A 23,327-nucleotide genomic window follows, 5' to 3' on the forward strand; every position below is an offset into this window, starting at 1 on the left:
TAATTTAATGCAATTTAATTTCATTTTATTTAATTTATTCAGTATCAACGGGCCAGATGCCCTTTTAATTTTTCTAAAACATTCAACATATTAATAATAGTAATACTACCACTACTGATAATAATAATAGTAATAATAATAAGATAATAATAAGAATGAAAATGAAAATGAAAACAATACAATTACAATATAGAAAGCAAACAAAAAGTAATCATCCTAGCTTCTGATAACGTTATATATATATATATAGTTGATTTTTAAATTTATTAAAATCATCAACGAAGAAGTCAGTGCCGTTAGCATAAGTGCTAGCAAAATTTGGAACCCTGTTAGATCAGTTTTATTAAGTTTATTCAGAACTTCTTCCAATTTTTCCACCGTCTAATTCGCTTTTGTCACACAAAAAAAACCACGAGAAATCCACGAACGGTACACAATGTATACGAAATTAACGAGCCCCGGTATCGGCACACAAATCAGAAAATGTGTATCGAACACATTTCGACGCGTTCGGCTCGAGGGAGTGGCAGAAATACGCGATTGTCGCGACCATTACAACAATTATCGCACTGGTTTCCATTGGGACAGGAATAGCCGCTCGAAAACTGGTCGTCCTACTTGATTTACAGCGTGTTTTCCATCGTCGGAGACAAGGAATCGGGGAAACATTGGTTGCCCGTTTTGTCCTCTTTCTCGAAAAGCGACGCGTGCACGAGTATAATTTATCGCGACGTGATAATGCTCGGTATTTACGTTGTTCGATCGGCCGCGGGACCGTGACGCGTCGGCCCGATCTGCAGGTGTCGAGCATATGACCAATTCACATGCATAAAATATGAAATCCTACATGAGCAATTAAAAGGAGTGCGTTCGTTCGGCGACATTCGGAGGTGTGTGCTTCGGCCGGTAGGGTGTGTCCGCAATGGTAGCCACTCTCTGAATCAACAAACCGGCGATAATAAACTAGAAACATTAATTCCAGTTCAATAATACAGTTCATTAGTGACGTCAGGGTACCGGGGATACGATTCTGATTATTCCGACTCGATAATCATTGTCTCTCCTTCGAGCCATTAGCGAGATTAGCTCTGCCCATACTCGAGGAGTTATTTCCCGTGGAAGCCGGGCTCTCGATACCGATCTCCATTGTTGATCGTTAACTCGGAAATCCACCATGCCGTTCTCCCCGCAATCTTTCTTGCTACTTCGCCGTTTTATCTTCCAAAGAAACGTAATTCCGCATTAGCTAACATTAACTTTCCGTTCGCTCGTTCTTCCTTCTGGTTAATTCTACCTTTCCGTATGTTCGTGCTATATAATTCAAACAGTTAGATAGAAAGTATAATGTCCACTGTTTCCTATGATTAGGCTGCAAGTATTTTTGCAAAGTAGCAATCGTATCAATTGTGAGATACAGAGGAGCCTCATGATTTTCACAAGTTAAAAGTGGTGCGTCAACATCCTCGAATTTTTCTATCGTTTTAACACGTTGACTGCCGCGTCACCCGTATTCGGGTGACAGCAAAAGTTCTCATCAGACCACGTCACCCGTAATTCGGGTGACGCTGATTCGACTACTTGCAAAGGATTTCCGAAAATATTTCGACAAATATTCTACAGGAGGTAATGAAACTATTGAATTCTTATGAAAATGGTTTATTAAAAAAATTATTCGCAGTGTATAACATTAAAACATTCTCTGCGAAGTTGAGGTTGATCAGGACAGCTTGGACAAAAAGTTGTTCGTTTTTTCAGATATGCTCGTGCCTCTGATCGGTCCATTTCGTATCTCTTATTTGAACTGTAGCTTCCTCAGTATCATCAACATTTCTTTCTTCTTCCATGACCAATTCTCTCGTAAAATCTCGTCAATAGTATCTTCATAACATTCATTATCACTAAGATTATATTTATCAGTATCCAAATCAGAATCTGACGATGTAATTTTATTTATGCTTCTCCTTCCGGCCAATCCGATCTCTTTTCATTATTGAAAACAAATAAGGGCAGAGATTTTAAGTTATACCATTCGGTACTCGGCAAAGATTCCAACTGTTCATGCAGGAACAGAAACAGATATGAATTAACAGCGCACGCTTCCTATAGCGGCACGGGTGGCCTGTAGGAGATTTTGTTGTAAATACGCGTGGCAGTCAACGTGTTAAATAGTATATAGTCAGTTTTGTCTTGAATACATACGATTCATAGTTTATACCAATTATCTATGATTTCATTTCACCGTACTTGATTCCGAAAGGATATATATTTGGTATAAGTTAATTCTAACGACTGCAGATTCTATGTTTATTTTATGCAGACGTTTCAAAACCATCTAACTATTTAGATTGTGGTTACAGAATTGATACCTATTCAATTAGATGGAGTAAATTCAACGTCTGCAGAAAGAACGATCTGAATATTATGCTTCGCAATTTCACTTATAATTAAATTAATAAAGAGTCTAAATATATATATATCAAATGGAATCTCAAATGAACTATTTAGACGGATCTATTTATATATATATAGATCCGTCTAAATAGTTCATTTGAGATTCCATTTGAGATCATCCTTTCGGAGATTAAGCAATCGACGATTTTCAACTAAATCTGTTTAATGTCTTGTAGACGATGATGGCACTGTTGCATCAGCTACGGGTTAATAACCGAACGTCGGCATTAAGACGATCATTAGACCGTTCTACTTATCCTGCAGTTGTCCCGAGATTTCAGAACACTGAACGTTACCATCGGACGTAATTAAACTGCGAATTTTACTAATCGGTAACAAGAACGATAAGTATAGTAATTTCTCCCTAATTCGTGCTCAGATTGCGTAGAAAAATGGACTATTTGGGAAGAGGAGATACGATTATTCGAGCCTTGCTGCTTGTTTTTATAATTACAGATTCATTATAATTACCGATTAACAACTATAAAAACGAGTTGCAATACTCGAATAATCGTACCACTTCTTTCCAAATTGTCCATTTTTGTGCGCAATCTGAGCGCGAATTAAGGAGAAATTGCTGTAATTTGAAACAATTGGAAGACTAAAAGAAGATTATCTAGCTATTAAAATGATTAACACTCAAACGGCGGACAGTTTTGACAAATATCTAACAGGCTATCGGTATCAGTTTATTCCAACATACGTTTAGGGTACTTTTTCGAGACTCGAAGAAATGAAATGCGAACAAATTTGAATTAATCGTTAGGAACTATAAAGTCGCATAACAATACAGCGGCTCACAAAAGTGTTCGTACACCATTCAAAACGCAATAACTTTTTTGAAACTGGACTAAGCGACTTGAATTTTTCTTAGATGATCGAGGGGCTAGTCTACCGGACGACGGCTAAAAAGCTTCTTTTTAAATTTTGCTATTACTATTATAAAAATTAAGAATCTTCGTTTTTTAACTTTTTTATCCGAGCTTGTAACGAAAATTTGAAAAATGCCTTTGGTAGATCTCGGTAACTTATATGCGTGCTGAAAATTTGAAGGATCTTAAAAACTGCAGATTTCTTGCAGTTTTTGGTGAAAATCGTGATAAAACTGTGATTTTAAAACTGCGAACTCGTAACAACGTGAACCGATTTCGATAAAATTTTCAACATGCGTATAAGTTACCGGGATCTACGAAAGACATTTTTTAAATTTTTGTTATAGGCTCAGATAGAAAAAGTTAAAAAACGAGAGATCTTTATTTACTTGTCATTCCAAGTAATAGCAAAATTAAAAAAGAAAAAGAGTGCATTTCAGTCATCGTCCAGTAGTCCCTATGTCATCTAAAGGAAAATCAAGTCATTTATTTCAATTGTAAAATAGCTATTGCGTTTTAAAAGGTGTACGGACACTTTTGTAGACCACTAAATATGTATATGTATACATACTCCGTGTCTAAATTGACCCGAGTCCCGTCGTTCAAGCGTTAAAGGAAGAAATAGCCGACTCCTGTTTCTCTTAACGATCCACGCAATAAGATCCACCTAATCTCCGAAATGTGTTCGAGCAGTCTTCCGACGATTTTTATTAACCTGGTCCCAATGACGTCGTGTTCCAGTGAACCGTGGACGACGATGGCGTCGCTGGGGACTAAAGTGGATGAGCAAGTCGCCAAGGCACCGCACCAGAATGGCGGCTGCAAGAACGAGGATCTGCCGCTCGAAGACATTCGGGACAACAATAACGAGGTGAGCGTGGATGAAACGCGAATGCTGGGTCCGGATGAAACGTAAATGCCGGATCAAGATGAAACGTCTTCAGACGGGGTCGCCCGATCTGACCTAAGGTTTGCCAACCTTGTCCTGCTCGTTGTCTGCGATGTTGACCGCGAAATGACTCTGCAACGACACCTACACTGCGGTCTTTCACCGTTAAACACCTCCGTGCCCGAGAATTCTTCCGCCGTTACCATTAGTTCAAATGTACCGGGCCTCCGGAGAATCGTGTCGGTGCCAGTGCTACGTTACACTTTGGTCGTTCGGCAAATTAAGACCCATCTGGACCATCTTTCGCGATGAGAATCTGTGGGAAACGTGTGCAAAGTATATCAGAAACGTTGGCAATATTGGTTCCATTCGGGAGAACGAATGGACGAATCGACTGCGGATTTTTGTACGATTGTACCATTTTGCAAGATACAAGAAATATTGTTGATATTGGTAAATGCTAATCACTAGACTGCACCTCAACCCCTTGCATTATGATATTTTTTAAGCAGTTATGTTGATTACGATTTGTTCGTCCTTGATAATGTCTTCGATAGAACAATTTTTATTTATTTATAAATTATATTAATAGTAATATAATAATATAATATATAATATATAATATATAATATATAATATATAATATATAATATATAATATATAATAATATAATAATATAATAATATAATTATATAATATAAATTATATTTGTTCTTTGTATATTTTCGCGAAGTTTCGTTCCCAAATTTTGCTAACAGAAGAACCAATTTTATTCCAATGTTCAGTAAATCTACATAATCATGTGCGAAGTATTCAGCACGAGTTTGCTCGTTGTTATAGCACGGGGTGTTAACGCATAAAATTCGCGGTCTAGTTTCTATACTATTTCCGCCACGAAGAAATTCTTAGCTCACGAAACAAATTCTGTACGATTTAAAAAATTTGTCTAAGAAAATTCGATTTCGCCGAAAATTCGAGAAACGTCGAACTTTACTCTCTGGAAGGTTTCCAGTTCGGTGTGGCAGATCTGTATTTTCAACTAAAAATTGAGTCTGAGGGAAATGAAAAGTCGTAGATCGGTGAGTTCGATGCGAAAAAAATGTAGCAAAATAGCCTTAGGGTGTTCGAACAATCGTTGTATAGTGTTACCGTCACGGCGAGGTTGCTGTTGTCGCAGAGGCACACCGTCGCCTAAAAATACGCGGTCTTTCGGACGAGATGGGCGCGGTATCAGGCGTCGCATGGCGGTTTTTGATAACTCGCCGGCGTTTTGGGTCACGCGGCTCGGACCGCATCGAGGCACCGCGCGAAAGTCAACGACAGCTGCTTACTTTCTGCGCGGCCTTGATCTTTTAAGCACCTTGTGAATTTCCACGGGCGACTCGATGTTGAAACGTCTCGGCGCCCATGTCATTTCGAGTCTGATCGGACGCGAAAAAATGTTGAACCGGTATTTCGGCGCGTTCTTCTCCTCGAAACAAATTCGCTTCTTTACCCTTCGCGCTATAACAACGAGCCAGTACGTGACGAAGATTTCATACATGATCTACTAAATACGAATGTTACTCGTTTCTTCTAAATCGAAGCACATTTTGATTCTTTCGTTATCGAAATCAAGGAATGGAAGTAAATGAAGGCGTACAAAAAACGAAAATTGTCTTGTTCGACTCAAGAAATTATCAAAGCAGAAGAAGTGCTCATTAACATGCAGTTGTGCAAGGGGTTCATTTACCAAGCGTTTTCAATCTCGATCTTCATTCTACTCTTACAATCTGAGACCTTTTGAACATCTACTTTTTCAGACTGCGCACGAAAATGGACAATTTGGGAAGGTTTTTGTAGATCCGCGAGGCTCGAATAATTGTATCTCCTCTTTCCAAATTGTCCATTTTTGTGTACAATCTGAGCGCGAATTAAGGAGAAATTACTGTATTTCCCCTTTTTCTGTTTCTAGATAGCCTACAATGTTAAACTTTTTTGTTATTTATTTCTAATTCCAGGAAATTTCTTTTTCCTTTCATTAATTAGCAACGTTGTTTGCGATGGTGGAATTAGGATACTTCGCTTTAGAATCGCCCTATTGTTAACACCGTTGCTGAAATAAAATAATATCGATCTTGTGTATATTGTTGTTTAACATTTTACATTGGCAAAGTAGTAAGTAACGCCTTAAAGAAAATACAAAATGATAGAACATTGGAAATAATTGTTCTGTTTAAGTAAAAGGTTGAATTGGTACAAATTTTATGAAATCAAAATAGTTAATTCTAAAAGTAACATTATCAGCAGTTTGATTATGTCACCGCAGAAGGAACATCATACTGCAAAGGGTTAAAGTTGTATTACATAGCATAATCTTCGAGAAACCTTTAAATGATTTAATAAAGTACGATAATTAATTTAATAAAGTTCAGTAACTAATTCATTGAAGTCCAGTGACTACTTTAATAAAGTACAATAACTAATTTAACAAAGTAACATAACTATGATGATAATTATGAGAACAAACGTTGGTAACGAACGTGTTAATCAACAGATCGTCGTGCAACCTAATTTCTCAGGTTCCGCATATTCAATTTTATATTCTGAGAGGAGCTGTGTCCTATAGTTTGCTTAGTAGCTAATTTCTTAGATTAAGAAGTTTGCGTATTGGCTCGTTCTTGCGACAATGTCCCCGAAAATTTGTTGGCAGAGCATCGAAGTCGAGATGGTGGTGCCGCCGGACGGTGGATGGGGTTGGGTGATCGTGGCTGCCTCGTTCATGTGCAACCTCTTCGTGGATGGCATCATTTTCAGTTTCGGTGTGTTCCTGAACGACATCAGCGAGGAGTTCGTCGTCTCCAAGGCGAGGGTCGCTCTGGTGGGATCGCTGCAGTCCGGATTCTACCTTATGGCTGGTCAGTGACAAGAGCTCTTACGCAATATCAACATGTGATCTACGGGGCAATGACTATTTTTATATAGCTTCACGGAAATGACGAGAATTGATTCAGATTTTTAACTCAACTTGTCTCAACTAGGCTGCAGATATTTGTGCAAATTTCCATTTTCATAGATTATTGTAGAAAGCACTTTTTTCGTCAATCAGGAAATTCTTTGTAAAAGTAAATTAACTCTAAACTTATCGAGACCCAACATCGGTTCACTTGTGTCGCTTTGTAACGACAAAAAGACTGTACTTATTTTAGACCTTCTGCCATTTTGAGTGTAGTGTGTGCTTGGATTAAGGAGTTTATTCAATCATTATCTATATTCTAATCATATATCTTGCATTTTCTATGAAGTCTTTATAATTTCAGCAACATTAAAAAAAGAAATTATGTAACCGATTATTTTTACCGGCTCGTTAGGTTTTAGATTAAAAATGTTAATCCACTTGCTTAATATGCAGATTCTCTTGCAATCTATATAATTGTGTACCGCACAAATGCATAAAGTTCCGCGATCTAATCACGTTCCACATTTAAAGATATCAAATTGAATGGGTCCCCGCGAATAGATGTTTGCAATCAGAATAATAGTTACGGTTTCAGCGCAAACTGTGCAAATTAAATGGCGGCCGACAATCTTCTCGGTAACTTTATAGTCTAGAGGATTATACAGCATCAAAGGGGCAATTTTATAAGGCAATTTGTAAGCTGAAGAATTAAACGGAGTCTCGCGAAGTTAAATCTCGTCGAAGATCCCTGGACTATGAAATGGTTGCGGGAAGTTTCTCGGTCCAGAATACTTTGCTAATTTTAAGGATACAGTTTTCTTGGAAAAACGCGAATGCCTTTGTGTGTCCCCAGGCCCGTTTGTCTCAGCCCTGGCGAACAGGTACGGTTTCAGGCTGGTCGCGATCCTGGGGAGCGTTATAAGTTGCGCTGCTTTCGTCCTGTCATACTTCAGCACTTCCATCGAGTTCCTTTATATCTCTTACGGCGTCCTCGGTAAGTTCTTTGCCCGATATATCCACGCGAAGTTACCGCCGCATCGCCCGGGAAAACTTTCCCCCCGGCTCCATCCGGCCGAATCTGTTCCATTTTCACCCGCGGCGAACGTTTTTCCTCCGGAGGCACGCGAGGAAGACAGCTCTGCCCTCGATCCATCGATCCTCCGATCGACGAGCGAACGCGAAAAATCGTTGCTTCCGGTCAGACCTCGGAGAACGACTTGAATAACGGCGGTAGATTGGCGGACTAGCGAAGTCGAATCGATCATTTTTGAAGAAAATTTATTTGTGATTCGAAGTCTAGAATTATACGATAAAATTTTTAACGTAAGAAACGGCTATGTTCCGATTGGAAACAGAAATTATGACAACGGAACAGCGAGTTCGTTTTCTGTCGAAATTAAGCGAATCACTTCTGAAGAAATTTTATTCGATTTTTATAATTATTGACTTAGATGTTTGAAACGGGAAATATTTAAGCCGTCCATTCAATTTGAGAACAGAAAAATGACAATAACACAGCAACGTCGTTTAACCCTCGGATATTTTTATATTATTATTATTATTTGGATATTTTTAAACCCACACTAATATATATATTTTAAAAATAGTTTTTTAAAAATTAAAATTATGTATTATTATACATCTAAAGGATATGTGAGATATTCAAATGAATGTGAAGTACAGGAAAATTCTTTTTTATCCATCATTTTCACGATGTATACACAATGTGTATTACACATAATAGTAGTTTTTGCTGAATACTGATAGGAACTGCATTCAGTGAGCGTAACATTGTTTACATTTTTTAGACTCTGAAATACATATGTAAACAATGTTACGTTCACTACGTTTACTGTGACTCAGAGTTGGCAGGCCGAGGGTTAATACCGAATGATTACGTGTTTGTAAACAAAATCAGTTTCAATCACATTCTATAACTGCCAGATAAATCTTTAAAAAATAAGAAACAACAAACAGACTATTCAGAATATAGCAAACAGAAAAATAACAGCAGAAGTGTCATTTTATTTCATACCGATAATATGAAATCAGTCATTTGTAAAGACAATGAATGTTGTCCAAGGTTGCTGGTTAAAATGTTTCAAATAAGAATGGTCGACTCGAACGATGAAATATTTTTTAAACAATCCACTTGAGATATTTCTTGTATATTTAAGTTGCTTGATTTAAACTACGGTAAATTCTTCCTAGCTGATGCTCAGATTGTGCACAAAAATGGGCAATTTACGAAGAGGAGATACGATTATTTGAGCCTTGCGGCTCGTTTTTGTGGTTTTTTGTACAATCTGTAACAATAAAAACGAGCCGCGAGGCACAACATTCCAGCGCGACAGATTAAGATCTAATAAATAGTACACTGCCAATCTTACTGCAGGATAAAGATACAGTAATTTCTCCTCAATTTGCGCTCAGATTGCGCATAAAAATGGACGATTTTTAAAAGAGGAGATAAGATTAATCGAGCCTTGTGGCTCGTTTTTATAGTTGTTGACAATCGGTAACAATAAAAACGAGCCGCGAGGCTCGAATAATCGTATCTCCTCTTCCCAAATTGTCCATTTTTGCGTACAATCCGAGCGTCAATTACTCTATTCGTTTGGTATCCATAAACTAAGTATAAGTAACGTTTAAGTGTAAATAACTATTGTAAATAATGTTTTGTCAAGCTCTGCTAGATCGTATCGGTTCTTTATCGTTCGGTTGCGTAACAATGGCGTCCTACGAGAGCGAAAGTAGAAGACCGCATTCTCACGATTGTTGTCTCACTTCCTTGATTTCACTTGATATTGTTTGTCTCTTGGATTATTAGGAGGTATTGGGGCAGGCCTGATTTACGTGCCGGCAGTGATAACTACCGGATTTTATTTTGAAAGATGGAGAGCAATGGCCACAGGGATCGCTGTCTGCGGTTCTGGGATCGGCGCGTTTTTGCTCTCACCTATCTCCGATATGCTCGTCAAGAACTGCGGCTGGAGGACAGCTTTGCTTGCGCAAGCAGGTAACACGCGCTGTCTCATTCTTTTAAAAGGATATTCATGTTTAAGAAAAGAACAAACGCTACAGTATGTCGTTTCCCAAATAACATGCAGTACAAATACTTCGTTTTATTTCAACGTGCGAGTTCACATAAACTGTTATTAAGAAATCAGGACTTAAAGTGTCAGAAATCCTTGCATTACGATTTCGTTCAGAACTACGTCGATCAGCGTTTCTTCGTTCTTAATAATTTCCTCATTTTTGTTTCTTTTATGTCTTCATTTACTCTCATTTGTAGACTTTGATAACAGAAGAATCAAATCTTGTTTCGATTTAAAAAGAACAAAAGTAGAACAGTTATATTTAGTAGATTATCCGCGATTGTGTTGAGACATTATCTACGGAAGAGGTATTAACCTTTTGCACTCGAAGCCGAATTAATGCAAAATTTAAAATAGTTTTTCCGTCCCACGGTTTTTCTATTTTATATGACCTAGTGCATTTTCTGCATATGAAATTGAATATATTGTATATATATTGTAATATATTGTGACCCGAGCAACAGTTACGCTGTCAACAGCTCTTCAAATATAAACAAATTTGATTAATAAAATTACTTTGAGACGTGACATAATAATTTTTAATGGCGCCTCGTAGTCGCCACTCGAGTGCGAAGGGTTAATACTTTTTTAAAAAATTTTAGCTTTTTCAATCTTGTTATATATTTGAAAGAATTTTTAACCCTTTGGAGTCCCACCTTTGTATTTCGTACGCTTATTGGGAGAAATGAATCCCGTTTTTCCACAATACACGAATATACCAGTCTTGGAATGCATTCCACGCACATATTTGTTTACACGTTACCAATGGGACATATATATCCCAGCCCTTAGCGTTTAAAAGGGATAGACTACACTAATAAAATCATCATGTCTTGTTATTAGCATCTACGTGTACGTAAAATTTGACTTCAAATATAACGCAAATTAGCGAAAAAAAAATCAGACTCCATAGGGTTAAAAAGTAGATTTTTCACCGCTAGATGTGCAATTAAAGGTCGACCTGTGACTCGCACAAAATATGTTAAAAGAAAGAAGAAGCATTATATTATTCCATTTCTCGAATAAAACATTCAGCACAAATTCTTTATTCGATCTCATTGTACTAGTTCAGATGGATTCCTAAAAAATCAGGTCCGAATAGTGTCCGAACACTTGTTATCAATTTCGCTGAAATGCTGACACCATCCCCAAATCTGCCGAGCTTGATTCCTTGTCTGCGAAGAACGCTAACGATCCCGGAAAAGAGGTGTAGCGTAAAAAAAAAAACGTTATCTTTCCATCCGATTTACTTAATTCCACCCTTGTTTCGTCGCGTTTGTCCACGAGTCCCGGCACAGAAACAAGCGAGCCAGTCGGCTGGATTAGAAGGTCTCTCTGAAAATGTCTCGCAGGTATGCTGTTGTTATGCTCGATTTTCGGCGCCATGTTTCGGCCATTGAAGCCGACGCGGATTAAGGTGAAGTCCACGCCCGAGAACGCCGGATTAGAAATGAAGAACGGTATAATGGCGAGAGTGCAGTCGACCACTTCGTTGCACTGCGTGCAGCCTGCTAGGAGCGGGTTCTTCGGCACCAACAACAACACCGAATATCCGACAGCAGCAGAGATGCTGGGCAGCAACCATAACATTGTCAAGTAAGGATTCCTTCTTCCTCGTTGCTGAAGTATTTCTCAAAAAGCGAGTCCATTTACGAAACAGTGAAAGGAATTATTACGTCAGGTGTTTAAAGATCTAGGTATCTAGGTGTCCAAGTGCCTAGGTGCATAGGAGTTTAGGTGTTTCCAGATCCAGGTGTCTAGGTGTCTAGGGACACTAGATTTCTATTATTCACTGTCGAGTCTTTTTTATAAGACGGTCTTAAATAAAAATAAGATCATCTTCACGAAGGCAGAACTTGGAATTGTTCTGAAAAATAATCTCAAGAATCGTTTCTACGAATCTAGGTGGCCACTTTAGGCCATGCTTAAGACTTATGTATAAATAAGACTTATAAATATTGACTCGACTATGACTTAGATATTTAGAAGTCTAGGTGTCTAGGAGCCCAAGGTTGTCAAGGTGTCTAGGTTTTTAAATGGCTAGGTGTTTAGGCGTCTATGTACCTAGGTGTATTGATATCCAGGTGTTTAGGTCTCTAGATTTCTAGGTACAGTAAATTCCCCTTAATTGACCCTCAGCTTTTACACAAAAATGGACAATATGAGAAGAGGAGATACGATTATTCGAATCTTACAGCTCGTTTTTATAATTACCGATTGTCAACAACTATAAAAACGAGCCGCAAGATTCTAATAATCGCACCTCCTTCTCCCTAATTGTCCACTTTTTCCAAGCTGAGGGTCAATTAGAAAGAATCTTTTTGTACTTCGAAAATTAAGTTGTACTCGTCGTTGTTGAATTAATTTATACATACATTGAGGTTTACAAAAAATTAACAATTGACCTTCTCCATTATTTCGTTAGACGCACACCCAGAAAACGTTCTAAAATATTACCCAGTACAATAGAAATCACCAATTCCTAAAACCAGCGAAGTTGAAAATCATCGAGCCGAGCTAATTACAATTGTTTCGCATAGAATAGAAGTAACGTCTCGTTAGAGCAGAACGATAGATAATGATGCAGTTTTAGAAACGACGAGGAAACGTGTCGCGCGACGGCTCGTAAAGATACAGAAGACACTAAAGTACGAGGGATAAGAAACTCGGTCCCGGAAACTGGCAGGGAAACTTTTTGTTTCAGCGCCTCGAAGTCACTGCACTCCCTGCACAAGGTCCACGTCGAGACGACCTTGGAGAGGAAGCTGAGCAGCTCCGAGAAGAGACTATCCGCCCCCATATATCCGGATCTGGACGTGAACATGGACGAGAAGATCGCCGAGGAGGAGAACAATCTGCTGGGCGGTGATGTGGAAAGATTGAACGGCAAGGTGCCCACGGTAAGCATTTTATCATTTATCGATGTGAAATTGCTGCTGCCGGCTTGTTCGTGATCGTTCCATTGAAAATGATTGATGAACCGAATATATGGATAGCGAAGTAATTGTCAGCCGTAGAGCGATCTTTGAATAATGGTTTCGAAGATCAGGTAGTTTACGAATATTCCGTGGAAAGTATTTGTTTTTCTTGTTTTATGTGTACTAAGAGCTAGAACAGCTGCCATTTTGGTTATTTTAGGGTATAGCTGTAAAATATTAAATCATTAATATATCAAGTGATGATAGATAATATATCAAGTGATGACGATTGGATCAGAAAGGCGGTTTTATTTTATAAAATTAATGGTTTTATTATTAATGTTTACTTATTAACATATTATATTATATGTTATATATTATATTATTAACTCATTTAATATTAACATGGCACTTTGGATGCACTTTGGCATTTAATGGATGCACTGGATGCATTAATGGCACTTTGCACGTCAAACACCAGTATCGCGATTCTTTTCTAATCTTATTTTTATGACAATGTAAACATCTCCGTGTAGGATTGGCCTCAAAATATTCGAAACATCTTGAAATTTCAGAATATGTTTTTATTTTCACTAAAATTGCAATTCAAATAGCCAATGGTCACTATTTTTTACGCGCGACGAGTATACTCGTCATGACGCAAAACACTGCCACTTCTTCATGACGAGTATACTCGTCAAACACAGCTAACTGGTTAAACACCAATCTTGAAGATCGAAGAAGAAGAATGAGTTTTAAATATTCAATCATGAATTTATATTAATAAGACTGTAAATAGAATGTTTGCTGGATTAGGTATAATCTCTAAACAACACTCTTGAGGATCAAAGAACAAGAATCTTTCTCAAATATTCTGCCATGAATTATTATTAATAGGATCGAAAGTCAAATATTTGTTAGGCAAGACATGATTTTTAAACGCCAATCTTGAAGATCAAAGAACAAGGATCTTTTCTTTTTCAATCTCTTAAATCTTTTCAGAATTTTCTCCTTAAAATATTCAACCCTTAATAGAAGAATATAATAATAATATAATATAATAATAATAAGAAAGAAGAATATAATATAATAATAATAAGAAAGAAGAATATAATATAATAATAATAAGAAACAGAATATTCACGAAAGGCGTTAATTCTTGAATATCAATTTTGAAGATCGAAAAATTACGATTGTTTTTAGACATTCTATTTTAGAGAATCAGTTGCTTGAAGCACTTGATAAATTCTAAAGCAGGAAGACTCTTTCTGCAGTCTTTTTCAAAAGGTCCTCTTTGTTCCACGATTTGTGAAATATGAAACTGGCTAATCCGTCGTGTCGCCGACCAATTATACACCCCGGAAAGTCATTTCGCGGACATAATGGAGCATTTATGGCGCCGCGGGGTGGTCCGGTGCCAGAACGATTCATTTAGACGCAATAACAGTAGATCCTGGGTCAAGGTCAAGTAACTGGAGGATATTGTTGGCAGATTCGCAGGCACACGATCAGCGGGCGTCGCCTTCGCGCGGACTCGGACTGCAGCCAGAAATCGTTGAAAGTCGGCAACAGGCGGAATCCGTTCAGCAAGGACCCGCAGAGACCGTTCTACAGGGACGATATCTTCTATGGGGGTTCGTTGAATAGGCTTGCCCATTACAAGTCGCAGGTAAAATACCGAAGGACGATTTTATCGCCTAAGAGATTTCGTGGAAACACTTTCTTGCTTGGTCGAGGTCATAAGTTTTTAGGGAGGGGGTAAAACATGCTATTTCGAGACTTTTGTGTTACCTGCTCACCTAACTTTAGAGAATCTTATGGGAGTGCTTATTTTTTATGGGAGTGCTGGGGGATTCTTAAAATTGCACAGTTATTAAAAATAAATTCGTAGTGTAGATCGTCTCTTAAATGCTGTAGCAATTTAAAATAAATGTTTAAATAATTCTTTCACCGTCAACTCAACAACATTAAAGGTTCCATGAAATCAAAGCATTTTATCGAATGAAATAAACATTGAAAATTAGGACGTAGAGTATACTGATTTGCTTCACCGAATAAACGAGTGCGAACATTCATTTTTCACTTACATTGAAAATTGAAAATGTATAATACATTAATTTGTCACACTGAGTATATAAGTACAAAAATTAATTTTTGATTTACATTGAAAATTGAAAATGTATAATACACTGATTTGTTACATTGAATGCGTGAGTTGTAAAATTAATTTTCAATTCGTGATGCTGCAGACAAAGCGTTAGAAGATGAACAACTTTTATCGATAGTATTGTTTGCTAAATCGGGAGAGCGTGTGTTTGCTAATCCTGGCGAGGAAGATAGCGAATGACCGGGTTATTGGACTCGTTTGTAGCAATCGTCCGTTGGCTATCACATGTCGGTGACGCGTTTGCCAACGGCCACCGACGTCGCCGAGGAGGAAAGCGGAAGCTGTTACCTCTGCCCCGAGAGCGTCAGGCGTATCTTGACGACTATGCTTGATCTCAGCCTTCTGAAGAGCCCGTCGTTCCTGATCCTGGCGATTTCTGGTGGTCTCACTATGATGGGATTCTACACGCCGTTCATATATGTCCAAGGTACGTCACGTGGTTGTCGCGCGACTGCTTTTACAGCTTGTCATAACTAGGCTGTGTGAATCCCAGAGATCTCGCGTAGCAAATTAAAGCCTCTGGATTTTCCACGGTTAAGATAACCAGCGATTTATAGTCCACGTTTTACCACCGATGAAACGAGGAATTTATTTAACTCCGATTCTTGCATTTTACTCGCGCGTACTCCGTTCGCGCATTAAATCTGCAGTATACCGATTTTACTAATCAAATAGATCCTTAATAATCTTCCGAACGATATTTCGGAAGTGTGAGTTTGTATGTGAATTTTCAACACTTTAAGTGATATCAAGTCTGAACATTCCTTCGATATCAAAGTCATTTAATTGACGATACTGAAAGTGGGAAGTTAAAATTTTCCACGGTACATTAGTTTAGCTCCTTCGAATTCTGAAAATCTTATAAACTTTCAGTGTGTTCGAATGTATGATAATAAAAATGTTTTTCGAAACTTGGTTAACAATTAATGTTATCCATATAGCATAGGTTATTAAAAAAAACTTGAAAATTTTAAGATATATTATATTATATTATATATATTATATTATATTATATTATATATATATATAATATAATATATTATAATATATTTTATATATATATATATATATATATAATATTATACATATAAATTATAAATGTTCGAAAATCTCGAAATAATGGCTCGCAGAAAAATGATCAAATGATAATAATTAAGTTCAAAATAGATGCGACTAGATTTTGCAAATATTTCGGGCAATTTAAAGGTACACTGATCTCCAAATTTTAAATCGTGAATAGAATTTGAAGCAGAATAAAACAAAGTATTATAGGTTGAGGTCTACGTAGTCTGCAATGATGCATGCAGCAGTAAAAGAGCGCGACCTCAAAGGCCAGGGGAATTCGAAATAAATAGAAGACTCTCATTGTTTTGTCGCAGACCGTGCCATGAAAGCAGGAATCGAGCAATCCTCGGCCATGTTCCTCGTCTCTGTGATCGGTATTGGCAACACGGTCGGTCGTATCGTCTGTGGCCTGGCAAGCAGTTTTCCAGGCGTCGATGCCCTGGTCGTTAACAACATATTCATCAGCGCTGGCGGACTATTAACGTTCTTCTCTGGTTTATCTCTCTCCGAGGGCTACCAATTTTTCTACGCAGCCACGTTTGGCATCAGTATATGTGAGTATTCGACACGAAGACGTGCATCAACTGTCCAAAAATATAGGTCATCGATTCTCAGAACATTGCTTTTGGAAAAGTGTGTTTTCAAAATGTCCAAATCAAATGTTTCTGAAACATAGATTTAAATATAGCGCTATCGAATTAGAATATTTTCTAAAAATTAATCTTTATCGTATATTTATACGCGCGAGACTTTTTAAATATTATACTTCCATTTTGTGATTAAAAATATATAAATATATAAATATTATAATATAATAATAATATATATAATATTTATTTATATAATATTTATGTAATATATATTATTTATTTATTATATATAATATATATAATATTATAATATATAAATATATAAATATTCTTGTCGATAAATGGCAGTACTGATTTCAATCCCCAGTTTTTGAATATAACTTTAAATCATTTCACAGCTTTGGTATTTAAGATTTTATGCAGAGATTTTTACTTTGAAACCATAAATTAATGTAATGCTATTCAAGAAACATTACGAATGAATGTTTTATATATATATATATATATATATATATATATATAGGTGTAAAATCTTAAAGCTTGACATACAAGATTTTGTGCACAGATTTTCTTTAGAAACCACAAATCAATATGATGGACAAATTTTCCTGAATTCCTGCTTCTTGAATAATCGCAAATCATTTCACAGTTTTGGTATTCAAGATTTTATGTACAGATCTTCAATTTGAAACCGTGAATGAGTTTGAAACAAAAGAAATTGTTAAGGGAACTGTACTAAATAGATTTCGCGTTGCGCACGCAAAAATTAGCGTGTCGAAAAAACGTATCGGTGCAAGATTAAATATATATATAGATCTGATTTAAAGTTCAGTTTGACTTAAAATTCAATATACTTGTGTAGCTTAAATTTAACATAAATTTCACCGGGAAATGAGTTTAACGTTATGGTGTTCCAGCCGTGTTCGCGTCCCTGAGATCGATCCTGGTGGTGGATCTGCTGGGGCTAGAGAAGCTGACGAACGCTTTCGGACTTCTTCTTCTGTTCCAAGGAGTGGCGGCAACAGTGGGCGCGCCTCTCGCAGGTGATTAAAGCATTGACAATTACTTTATAATCCTGCTCATATCGTCGCTTGTCACCGATACCGATAACGCGCTACTGTCCCACATTAATTCATATTTGCCGAGCGTATAATCTGGCTGATTACAATCTACGAGTCGCGGATATCGATTGTAGATTCGCCTGTGTAACAGGCTCGATCGATCCTCCTCGATCCCGCCGTACAATTCGATCGTGAACTGATCTGCGATTTCGCGCGATACTCGCCGAAAGCTGTTGCGCAATCGGAGCATCGTGCTACTGACACGCGGAAACGGAGAACCTTGAGATAACAGTCGAGTACTTCAATTATTCCGTTCTCCCTATCTGACGTCGAGTGATTCCAAATCAATCACTCGCCTGTGGATCCTAATTGGTGGCACTTTTTATTCCATTTAGCTGTGAATTCGTTACATCGAAATTGACAGGAATTAATGTCGGTTTTCTTATACTTTTTTCACGAAGAACCAATTCTAATGATTATGATCTTTTATTTTTACAAAGTGATTTATCGTAATAATAATTTGTAGAGGAATTCGCTGTTTGTTAGCGGATCTATAGAAGCACCAGAAAGGACACATCTTAAAAATATTACCAAAGCATTATCAATCCTATGATTGCAAAAGAGATGCACCGTTTGGCGGTTAAAAGTAAAATTATACATTAGTATCACTTCCTTTTATTTGTTGGGCTTCGATTGAGGACACCGAACAGACGTGAGAGATGTTAAAATCTTAGTTTCTAGTTATTTTATTCCCTCTACTCTTTCAGTCTATCTTTTCAAGATCCAAATATTACACAATAAATATCGTCCAACTGTAAATTACGGCGGCAGAGATAATTTACCCGAAATGGTAAACAAAAAGCAACTTTATCAAGGCGGCTGTAAAGCAGAAAAGATTGAGCAACCATAGTTCAGATGCTGTTTTCGAAGATTCTATTCTTGAATGCAAATGGCTAAGAGATAACAATGCGACGATACAGGAGAAAACTGTGAGGTACAAAGCAAACTACACGCCGTTAAATACCTCGCAAAAACGCAACTATACGGTACAACACCCTGTGTCCACGAAACATCGCGGATCTTGTAGTACAAATCGCCCAGCAATCACCGTCCAAGTGTCTGGCTGAAGCGATAGTATCGCTCAGTTGTAGAAACGGTTCGCGGTTTATCTAATCGTTCGAGGGTTTGCAAATTTCGCTTTTCGAAATCCGGAGTGGAAAATAATCGGCTCGGTAAGAGCGCATCATAAATCATTCCGTAATCGCTCAGCAATCCAACTGTTGATCACCGTGGATCCTCTTTCACGATCGTTTGATCTGTCCCGCAGGCGTCTTCATGGATGCCACGAAGAGCTACGACACGGCGTTCTATCTGTCCGGGACCCTGATCTTAGTGTCGGCGATAATCTGCTATCCCTTGAAGTGGATCAACAGGCGGGAGCTGAAGAAGAACGGGCAGAAGAGCAACGAGGACCCGTCGAAATCTTGATCGAAGCTGCCGAACACCTCGCCGCCGCAGATCGAACCGTTTCCCGTTCGCTGTCGGCCGATGTATTTGTACATACTAACGCGTAATAATTTATAGCGAGCGTTCGAGTCGATCCATCGATCGGCGCCCCGTTCCGGAAACGATCTACGGTTCCACGTCGAAGATGTTAACATCGTCTGCGAAGTCGAAGACGTTCAAATCGTTGACGAAGTCGAGGACGTTCGTCGTTGTTCGAAGGATGGGCGGCCGGCTTTGGTGCTCGAGGACGCTGAAGAAGGTGAATACCGTCCACAGCGAAGAGGGGCCCCAGCGTTTCCGTCGAAAGTGGGGGAACGGTGGAACCCGAAGACGCGTATCCGCTCGAGAATCGTCCTGGATCGGTGCACCGTCGCTTCGGGTCGGTGGGCGTCGGTATAGACCGCGGATCTCCATGCAGAATTATGTTCTCTAGGTGCCCGTGACGATTGAAGTTGACCTCTTGTCCCAGGATAATTACAACTTCTACGCTGTCGCTAATTTCTCGGAGAAGCGAGAGCATTCTTTCTAACTTATGGTCTATAGAGCTATGTATATATTTTGTGTAAATACGATTCTAGAGATATTTTTATAGTCGTTACAATTAAACATCGCAGAATTGTATTTTTTAGAATCAATTTTAATGTGAAATTCTTAGAGACACAAATTCGTAGACCATGTTTCAAAGAGTTGCGCAGATGACAATTACTTGGGCACGTGTAGACAGTTGCGTATCGTTATTTAAATCGTACTTTTGAAGGTGCAACTCAACGGTCTACAGTGTAGTTTTATCGAATGTTTAACTATGATGTAAGCACTGGACTGTGGTCTTTCGCACGTTTATAAAATGAAAGTAACAATTAACAACTTCGACGCAAGTGCATAAAGTTCCGCGGTCCGCTAATTGCAACGAGAAATTGCATGTCCAGCCAGAACGAATATTTATCTCCCACCAGCCCAATTTCGTCTGCGCGGTATTAGCTATGTAGAATACATACATACAAGCTTGGTGTGTCGGACAAGTGGGTACGCGGCTTAACGTGAACGCAGAACTGCGGGCAACGATGAAGTATCATAGTGCTCCCGCGAAATGTTAATCGCCACGAAACCAGTTCGGAAACGCGAGACTTTTTCCCTGTCCCGTAGCGGCGCGTTATGCGCCGTGACACGCATTTTTTGTAGTCTATCAACAGGAGACTTTTGCGCGACCACCGCTGCCTTAATGTGAACGTGACGAGTAAGTGCCTTCTGTCGTACAGTGATTTGTTTCGCCGAGAGGCGAGAGTCCTGCGACAGTTCGTCCACGGACCGGATCGGAGGGCGTTCCGTAATTTTAATGCCGAGAGATTTTGTTGTTTGGTTCTGCTCGTTGTTCGGGCCGACAGCCATTTTGGATCCGAACGGCACAGAGAGTGGACTGAGAGACAGACGGTTGTATGTATTCGAAATGATCCCACGCTCTTGACCTTTCGCCGATCTATTTCTTGCTATAGTTCTTAGACAGCCGAAAGTGAACTGCCATACCTGCGATCGCATACTCTTGCTACATTTTATACAGGCTGGGTCGAACGCGCGATCGTGTACGAAAGAATTGTTATTCGTTTCCCGTTTCTAGCTGTTGATTATGCAACCCGATCAAACAGAACAATATGTCAACCGAACCTCCATCCCGTCGAACATGTTTTTAATGTGACGTTGAATGCTCCGCAACTAGTTGACTTTTCAATATTACCAACGGTGCAAGAAAAACTCATCCCAAGAATTCCAGGTATAATACTTTAACCGTCATCTATTGTGACTTGCTGAACTTTCCAATCAGATCTCCTATTTTGTACGATATTTTTTATTTCATCTGCAACACTTTTATATTCGACGCCGGTTAACTTACTCTTGCACTGTACACACATTCTAGATGAATAAACAGCCAAGTACTCAATATCATAATCAAAAATAACGCGTCGATCTTTACGCAGATTCCTTCGCAGAATTTTAAGCCTTAATTGGTATGCTGTAAACATTGTATTCCTATTTGATTTTGCAGTAGAAGTTTTTATTATTTTATTACACTAACTAAGAATATAAAAATCCATAGGTCATTTAATCTAGAATTTTAGATTAACACATCTATCTGTCTTTTTTATTTGGAGTGTGCCACGACTCCAACGCTACAGTTGTTTTTATGAAAGATATTGTACCAATTAAGGGTTAAATGTGACTTCAAGGAGCGCTGGGCTTCGAACAATTTCCGGCAAGTGATTTTAGAAAGCGAGAATCCAGCGCTGCAAAAAGATAAATGGTTGTCCGGTTTGGATTTCTCGCGAAAGAACTCTTGTACATTCTTTCGTGCAGACCGCGAGGGAACACTTCCTCCGTAACAATCTGTACATTTGTAACGCTTTAGTGTTAGTCTCGACAGGACAGCGGCGAGATATCCCCGAGGCGAGTTGATCGTTGGATCGATCAGGGATCTCGCTTCCGACATATCGCGCCGAGAGTAGATTTCTATTATAAATCAGTCCACGACCAGCGCGACCGTACGTTAAAGGCGTATGTACTTGCATAAACGAGTACATGTAATCTCAATAGACCGTGCGCGTCCGTTCCGTCGCGGCGCTGTTTATAGCGTTAATTAACCACGAGGCCGATATCCGGAACCGTGATCCGGACGTCGGCTCCTTCCCGTCGACGTAGACGTGTGTAGGACTTGCTCAAAAGTGAAATCCGTTCCTACTGTTCCTAATTAATTAATCTACCCTAGGATTTTCGAGCTGAGCCGTCACCCTCGTACGCCATTTTGGCTATTTGTAACGTCCCGAATGCATCCACTCTGCGACCTTTCGCGTGCATTTCATTTGTCAAATAAATCAACAATGTAGAATTAGTCATTTCGATTTAAGATCATTGTCTTCCTCGGATAGAGAAGCGCGAAAGTCGTGGAGCAGAGCCGTTCGACGCGCGCCATTTTGGTTCCTTTCAATCCTCTATCTCAGCGAGCTTTTACCTGCGTCTTCTCAAATATCATGTTAAAATAAAGCGTGAACTTGTAATTATTAAATCACTGTGTTCCAACGATTGAAGTTCAGAAGTTGAGGAGCGTCGTTCCTGTACCACCCCAACACCGTTATGGTTCCTTGTAAATGTTCGTACACTTTGATTCTTCCACTTTATATTATAAATAGAAATTTAATGATATTGAAGGATCATCCTTGCACCACGTACGCCATATTGATTCCTTCTAACCATTCGCGAACGGTTAGTGAATAATAAATAGCGAATAATAAAATGGTAACTCTAAAATCGTTGTCTTTTATTGATAGACGTCTAGAAGCATCAGTGGAGGCATCGTCCTTATGGCATATTGGAAAATCCAGATGACCGACGACTTTCTATTTTAAAGTTACGTTTACCATTCGAGAAACATTCACAGATATTTCAAGGACTTGAAATCTCTTCCGGACGCTATGATGCTTCCCCATAAGTCCTTGCACTGTCCGCCTTTCATTTCCGTACCTCGAGGACAATTCTTCATTTAAATCATTTTACCCGAAAATTCTGTATCAAATCGTAAACAAAAATTTGGAGTTCGTAAATCTCGTGAACGCCTAAAGACCGATTTATATCGTCCGTTCAGGCACGCAACGTTCGGCACGAACAAATGTATCTAGAATTTACATCTTCAGCCATGAGAGAAGTCTTTAGTTCAACGTAAAAATTTCGAGTATGCCTAAAAACAATTCAGTTATATCCAGAACATGCAGACAAAATTATTTTAACG

The 23,327-nt window shown here is 38.6% G+C and overlaps 1 protein-coding gene across 8 annotated transcripts in view; it reads left to right on the forward strand.

Annotated features, from left to right (window-relative positions):
* LOC117219368 (monocarboxylate transporter 12) overlaps window positions 1–22,607 on the forward strand; it is a 53,992-nt gene extending 31,385 nt beyond the window's left edge. For all 8 annotated transcript variants that reach the window (XM_076518630.1, XM_076518635.1, XM_076518628.1 and 5 more), the window contains exons 2-12: window positions 4,065–4,194; window positions 6,905–7,109; window positions 8,004–8,144; window positions 9,981–10,169; window positions 11,601–11,844; window positions 12,953–13,148; window positions 14,659–14,835; window positions 15,538–15,760; window positions 16,713–16,952; window positions 17,906–18,031; window positions 19,377–22,607. In XM_076518630.1, the coding sequence (XP_076374745.1) occupies window positions 4,065–4,194; window positions 6,905–7,109; window positions 8,004–8,144; window positions 9,981–10,169; window positions 11,601–11,844; window positions 12,953–13,148; window positions 14,659–14,835; window positions 15,538–15,760; window positions 16,713–16,952; window positions 17,906–18,031; window positions 19,377–19,537 (2,032 nt within the window). In that variant the 3' untranslated portion in view covers window positions 19,538–22,607. The remainder of the gene's footprint in view (window positions 1–4,064; window positions 4,195–6,904; window positions 7,110–8,003; window positions 8,145–9,980; window positions 10,170–11,600; window positions 11,845–12,952; window positions 13,149–14,658; window positions 14,836–15,537; window positions 15,761–16,712; window positions 16,953–17,905; window positions 18,032–19,376) is intronic.
* Window positions 22,608–23,327: the final 720 nt, after the last annotated feature.

Source organism: Megalopta genalis, chromosome 2 (assembly GCF_051020955.1).
Source record: "Megalopta genalis isolate 19385.01 chromosome 2, iyMegGena1_principal, whole genome shotgun sequence".
Classification (NCBI taxonomy): domain Eukaryota; kingdom Metazoa; phylum Arthropoda; class Insecta; order Hymenoptera; family Halictidae; genus Megalopta; species Megalopta genalis.